Genomic DNA, 6650 nt, shown 5'->3' with positions numbered 1-6650 from the left:
AATTCGGGGCATATCGCAATACAAAGCAACGAATATAACATAGAAATGCGTGCAATAAGAGGCTAAAAATACTATATAAATTGCACGTATCAATGTTCTCCCTAAATCCAATCCTGGTGTTGTAGCAGAGTCGGGTATAACTTCAGACTCATCACCTTGATTTGGATTCAATGGTTATAGTAACATCATCTATAACATTGGATTGAGGATCCTTATCTTGAGACAATGTTATAGTATCATCAACTATAACTTTTTGGAGGAAGAATCTGGTTATTGTGGAACCCCACAATTATGGATATCTTGGTCTTAGAGTATAATGCCCAGTTCCTGCACTTTTTGGTCACGGATAAGAATACTCAAAAGCAATTTCACCATACTTTAGTGTATGCCTTCAATGGAGATAAAGATAGAGAGGATTTGTGGAGTGGTCTTAGAAGGATTGTTACACAGGTTGGGGACCCCTGGTATGTTGGGGGAGATTTTAATTGTGTGACTCAGGAACATGAGAGGTTGGGAGGTAATGTGACTCAATCTGAAGCAGAGCCCTTTCAACAGTGCATTGAGGATTGTAATCTGTGTGATATGCCCTCTACAGGAGCATTATACTTGGAGCAACAAACAACTCCCTGAAACAAGGGTGTATAGTAGACTGGATAGAATGTTTTTGAATCATGAGTGGTCACTCCAGTTATCTGAATACTATGCAAATTTTTTACCTGAGCGTCTGTTTGATCACACTCCTTGCCTTGTGACTACTACTGCTAATAATCAGTCTCATAATAGACCTTTCAAATACTATAATATGTGGAGCAAAGCCCCTGACTTTAAAGAATGTGTCATTAATTGTTGGACTCAAAGAATTAGAGGGACTCATATGTATGGGGTGGTCAGGAAACTTAAGCTTTTGAAGCCTTGTCTTAAACAGCTCAATAGGACTCACTTTAGTGCTGTGGAGAATCAATCAGACATGGCTCAGATTAAACTAAATCATATCCAAAAGTTACTGGTTCAATCTCCAGGGGATGAGGATTTGGTAAAGCATGAATATGAAGCTCATAAACAATTTCTGTTCTTATATGAAGCCAAGATGAAATTCTTAAAGCAGAAAGCAAAAGCCCACTGGCTGACTGAAGGAGATTCTAATTCTTCTTATTTCCATGGGCTCATCAAGGCTAGAAGGAAAACAAACTCTATTTATCAGATTAAAGACCACCAGGATAAGCTTCATACTGATGAAGTTGGTATTCAGATGGCATTTCGGAAGTATTATCAAATGCTCTTGGGGTCTAAAAATCAGATCCTTAAAGTTAAAAATCAGTGGTTCAAAAAGGTAAGGTGTGTACTGAGGCTCATTTTCAGGAGCTTTAAGTCCTATCACTCATCAGGAGATTAAAGAGGTAATGTTCAGTATCCCTAATGATAAGGCTCCAGGCCCTGATGGGTATTCTAGTCAATTTTTTAAAGATTCCTAGGAGATTGTGGGAGATGAGATTTGTAATGCCATTTCTGATTTCTTCCAGTCAGGCTAACTCCTTAATCAGCTAAATACAACCCTTCTCACTCTCATTCCCAAAGTGGCAAGACCCACCACTGTGCTTGAATATAGACATATAGCCTGTTGCAATGTACTATACAAGTGCATTTCTAAATTGTTGTGCAATAGGTTAGCTCTTGTTCTACCTGATATCCTTACTCAAAATCAAGGAGGGTTCATTCAGGGGAGAAGTATTATGGAAAATATTCTAATTTTCCAGGATATTATTAGAATGTATGAGAAACAGGTTGTGTCTCCTAGATGCATGATCAAGATGGATCTCCAAAAAGCTTATGACACTATAGAATGGAAATTTCTTGATCAAATGATGCAGGCTCTTAAGTTTCCTAATATTTTCAGAGGGTGGATAATGTAGTGAGTCACTACTGCTACTTATTCCCTTAATCTTAATGGGAACATGTTTGGTTTCTTCAAAGGTCAAAGAGGGTTGAGACAAGGGGGCCCTTTTTCCCCCCTGTTGTTTACCATATGTATAGAATACCTTACTAGGCTTTTGATGAGCTCTACTTCTGCTATGGGGTTCAAGTTACATCCTCTCTGTTCCTCTTTGAGGCTTTCCCATCTAATGTTTACAGATGATATCCTACTTTTTAGTAAGGGAGATGCTCCTTCTATGATGATTATTATCAGGACTTTTTCTACTTTTTCAGCTACTTCAGGTCTCAGGATGAGTAAAGGGAAGTCAAATGTATATTTTAATGGAGTGACTGAAGCTCTGAAGGCTGATTTCCTACAAGTATCTGGACTAGTTGAAGGTAGGCTCCCTTTCAGGTATATAGGGGTTCCTATCAAAATTACTAGACTTAATGCCCAGGATTGCAAGCCTCACATTGATAAGATCGTGGCTATAATAAGAACCTTGGGAGCCAGGAAACTGTCATATGCAGGAAGGTTAGTTCTAGTCAAGGCTGTGCTTAAAACCCTACATAACTATTGGGCTTAAATGTTTATTATACCCACTGGAATTATTACTAGAATTGAACAAATTTGTAGGAATTTCCTATGGGATGGGGGAGTTGACTTCATGAGATCCCCCCTGGTAGCTTGGGATAAAGTGTGTAGGCCAAAAAAAGAAAGAGGTCTTGGTCTTAAACAAGACATTATGTGGAATAAAGCAGCAGTAGCCAAACTGGTCTAGTGGATTTACACCAAACCAGACCTATTATGGGTCAAATGGGTTAACAACATCTACCTAAGGGGGTCATCTTGGCAGGATTACTCCCCAAGTACTAATTCCTCTTGGTACTGGAGGAAAATCTGTCAAGTAAAAGTGGATCTCTATCAGGCATATCAGCAACAAACTTGGGCTTCCAATGGTAATGGATACACTATATCTAAGGGATATGAGTTTCTCCGACTCAAATCGCATGATTTTCCATGGTCTGGATTCATTTGGAATGTATGGACTATACCAAAACATGGCTTTATAGCCTGGATATATCACCATGAGAATATGAACACAAAAAGTAAATTGCACAGGCTGGGGATCAGTAAAGATAGTACCTGTTATATCTGCAGAATAGCAGAATAAACAATGGAGCATCTTTTCTTCGAATGTCTCTATAGCAAATGTCTTCTCCTACTTATTGGAGCTTGGATGGGAATTAATTTCCCTGTGAACAATTTGATAACTTGGCGCCTGGGAAGGACTGGCTCTCAGGTCCAAAAGAGGATCCTTGATGTTGCTATAAATGCTTGCATCTACAATATTTGGCATCAAAAAAATCGCAGCAAGTATGATTTAGTGCTCATCCGGCCAAACAAGCTTGCTAGATTGATAATTGAAGAGCTGAAAGTGAGATTTCAAGGGTTGCATCGAAGAAATTTGAATAGGAGGGAAGAGGATTGGATTCACGAACTGCTGAGAAAGGGGAGTTGATTTGTTTTCTGGTGATGATGTTGTTGATCAGGTAGGAGGAAAAGGGGAAACTTGAAGATGATGATTTTCTAGGGTTCCTTACATCATTTTCTGATTTTGTATCAGATTTTGTTGGTTTTAGTCTGTTGTTTGTTGTTTTGTTTGGGCTGTTTATCTTTGGGCCGCTAGTTGTGATATGGGGCTGGATAGAATGTCGGTCTGATGTTTGTATCGGCCTTGTTGTATGGTGACTTCTCTTTTTTTATATATATACTTACTTTTTATCAAAAAAAAAACTATAACTGTAGTTTTCTTCTTTTTGTCTTTTGAAGAATGATCAAGCTCATCAGTTATCCCTTCAATCTCATTGTTCTCAGTTTCCAGTTTTGGAGGATCATTTCTGGAAAGACGAAAATCAGGTTCATCTTGTCTTCTTCCTCATCCTGTAAAGGATTATCAAACACATTATCTTCATCAAAAATAACGTGAATACTTTCTTCAATACAAAGTTTTCTTTTATTGAAGACCTTGTAAGCCTTGCCATGATCTGAATAACCTATAAAGATAGCCTCATCACTTCTAGGGTCGAACTTACTTAACCTATTTTTACCATTGTTATGAACAAAACACTTACTCCCAAAACAACAAAGATGAGAGATATTAAGTTTACGACCTCTTAGAAGTTCATAAGGGATTTTCTTTAGGATAGGCCTTATCATAGCACGATTATGAATGTAACATGAAGTATTAATGGCTTCAGCCCAAAAATTACGAGGTAGACCACTACACAAAAGAATTGTACGAGCCATATCTTTTAGTGTTCTATTCATACGTTTAACCACACCGTTTTGTTGAGGAGTTCGTGGTGTAGAAAAGTTATGCACTACACCATTAATTCTATAGTATTCTATAAAGGCTTGATTATCAAATTCGGTGCCATGATCCGTATGAATAGAAACAAGGTTAGTCTTATATTTATTCTGAACAAGTTTCATAAGACAAACAAACTCATCAAAAGTCTCATCTTTTGAATGAAGAAAGATAGGCCATACATACCTTGAGTAGTCATCTACGAGGACAAAGACGTACCTGGATCCTCCTCTACTTCTTACCTTCATAAGACCACACAAGTTCATGTGTATCAACAGGGCTTGATTCGTGCTTACCACTCTTTTAGGTTTGAACGATGATCTCACATGTTTGCATCGAAAACAAGTGTCACACATCTTCTCTTAATTGAACCTGATTTTAGGTAGTCCTTCAACCAAGTCCCATCTATTGAGTTTATTCAAAATAGGTGAGCTAATGTGACCAAAACGTTTGTGCCACAAACAAGGATCGTCAATTATAACTTTCATGCACAAAAAGGAGTTAGAAGACACGACATTTAAATCTACCATATACACATTTCTTTTCCTATGGCCTTCAAGAATAATATTACTAGTACCTTCAATTATAATGCGACAAACATTTGTATGAAAAACAACCTTGTTACCTTTGTCGCATAGTTGAGATATGCTAAGTAGATTATGCTTAAGACCATACACTAGGTAAACATCACTGATAGCGTGTGATTTAGAAATTTCCACTTTGCCCACACCAATCACTTTACCCTTCTTGTTATCCCCAAAAGTCAACTTTCCTCCGTTGAAAGGTTTGAGTGAAAGAAAAAGATTCTCATCTCCAGTCATGTGTCTTGAGCATCCACTGTTAAGATACCATTGATTGTTTTCTTTCACCATTACCTGCAAAAGGATTAGATACAGTTTTTAGGTACCCAAGCTAGGTTAGGTCCTTTACGGTTAGTTGCTCTATATACTAAATCCTTTCGTACCCAAACTTGTCTAGTAATCGTATTTCTAAACCTTGGGTAGTCTTGTTTGGGAGGAGTTTTAGGTCCAGGGGATTCCCTGGGTCTCACATATCTGGTCTCCTTGTGTTTAGGTTTACTTTGTTTAGGTTGACAAGGAGTTTGTGAAGTGCTAGGCTTCTTGGTGTAATAAAAAGCCATGTCGTAGAACCAATGTAAGTTATTATTCCTCTCTTCGTTAGGTTCATCTATAGGGGATTTATCGTTCTCGACTGTTGTGTCAACCGTTTTAACAAATTCGGTATTTTTCCGTATATCATGTGCTCGTTTGACACAATTGTCTTGGATGTGACCCGTATGACCACAATAATTGCAAATCAAATATTCAGGAGGATCAGCATATTTTCTTTTTCTGAAATCGTGATCAGAAGGTGTTGATTTGCATTTAGAGTGATCTCTACAGCTGTAGAACTCATGTCCTAAACCCATCTTCATATTATTGTCAGATTGTTCGGTAAGTAAGTTTAGGACTTTGGTGCTACCTTTTCATTTGTCACGGACTTTCCTTGCGTGTAGGAGTAAGTCCTTTAGGGTTTTAATTTCCTTACGACATTTCGTGTGATCTACGTCATTATCCTTTTTGTAATTGTCACGAATGTCTTGCAACCTTTTGTTAAGAATAAATACAACATCCGAATGTTGTCTCTTAACATTGATCATCTCAGTTTTAGATTCCTTCAATTGCTTTGTGAGAGAATCTATTTATTTTTTTTGGTCTAAAACCACTGCTTCATTAGATGTGACTTTAGTCTCTAAAAGTTCTTTGGCTTTCTAAGTTCTAAAGTTATAGCTTCACTAGCTATAACTTTGGCTTGAAGGTGCTTAATATTAAGCTTTAGGTCTGAAGTTATAGCTTTATTAGCTATAACTCTGGACTCTAGTTCTTTCTTCTCAACATTAGCAGCATCTATTGTTGTGGCTTTATCTGCCGTAACTTTAGATTTCAGCTTCTTAGCTTTTGTCTTTAAAATATGATTCTCCTCAGCAATATCAAGAATCTGTTCTTTTAGATCCTTTAGTTTCAAATTTTGTTCATGACATTTGTCTAGGGGTTGCTCAAAGAATTCAATTAGGGCATTTTTAGAAAGTTTCTTAACACATTTTTTGAGTTCAAGATAACTAACCTCATGATCGTCATCTTCAGCTGATTCTCCTATAAAGCAGTAATTTGAGTGAGAATCCATGCTATCATCGTCGCTGTCAGAGATTAGGTCAAGACTGACGCTGTTGAGACAAAGATTTGCTACTTCGTCATCTTCAAATCCTTCATCATCTTCTGAATCAAGATCTCCCCAACACGAAGCCATCATTACTTGCTTGAACTCCTTCTTTGTCTTCTCGCGTTTTGTCTTGTCTTTAATTTTCTC

General features: G+C 37.5%; 1 protein-coding gene across 1 annotated transcript; it reads left to right on the top strand.

Moving 5' to 3' along the window:
• Positions 1–291: 291 nt before the first annotated feature.
• LOC141655213 (uncharacterized) lies at positions 292–1910 on the top strand. The gene is made up of 3 exons (XM_074462304.1): positions 292–450; positions 596–1335; positions 1664–1910. Exons 1-3 carry the CDS (start codon positions 292–294, stop codon positions 1908–1910), a joined length of 1146 nt encoding a protein of 381 aa, XP_074318405.1.
• The last annotated feature ends 4740 nt before the right edge of the window (positions 1911–6650 follow it).

The sequence above is a fragment of the Silene latifolia genome, chromosome 5 (genome assembly GCF_048544455.1).
Source record: "Silene latifolia isolate original U9 population chromosome 5, ASM4854445v1, whole genome shotgun sequence".
NCBI classification, from domain to species: Eukaryota; Viridiplantae; Streptophyta; class Magnoliopsida; order Caryophyllales; family Caryophyllaceae; genus Silene; species Silene latifolia.
This window is presented reverse-complemented; position numbering and strand designations above follow the sequence as displayed.

Bases quoted from the DNA above. Each gene is read 5' to 3' on its own strand.
- LOC141655213 (XM_074462304.1), top strand. From the start codon at position 292: ATGGATATCTTGGTCTTAGAGTATAATGCCCAGTTCCTGCACTTTTTG. The intron at 451-595 runs GTTGGGGACCCC...TGCCCTCTACAG, and splicing joins TTAGAAGGATTGTTACACAG to GAGCATTATACTTGGAGCAA. The intron at 1,336-1,663 runs GTGTGTACTGAG...GTTGTGCAATAG, and splicing joins CAGTGGTTCAAAAAGGTAAG to GTTAGCTCTTGTTCTACCTG.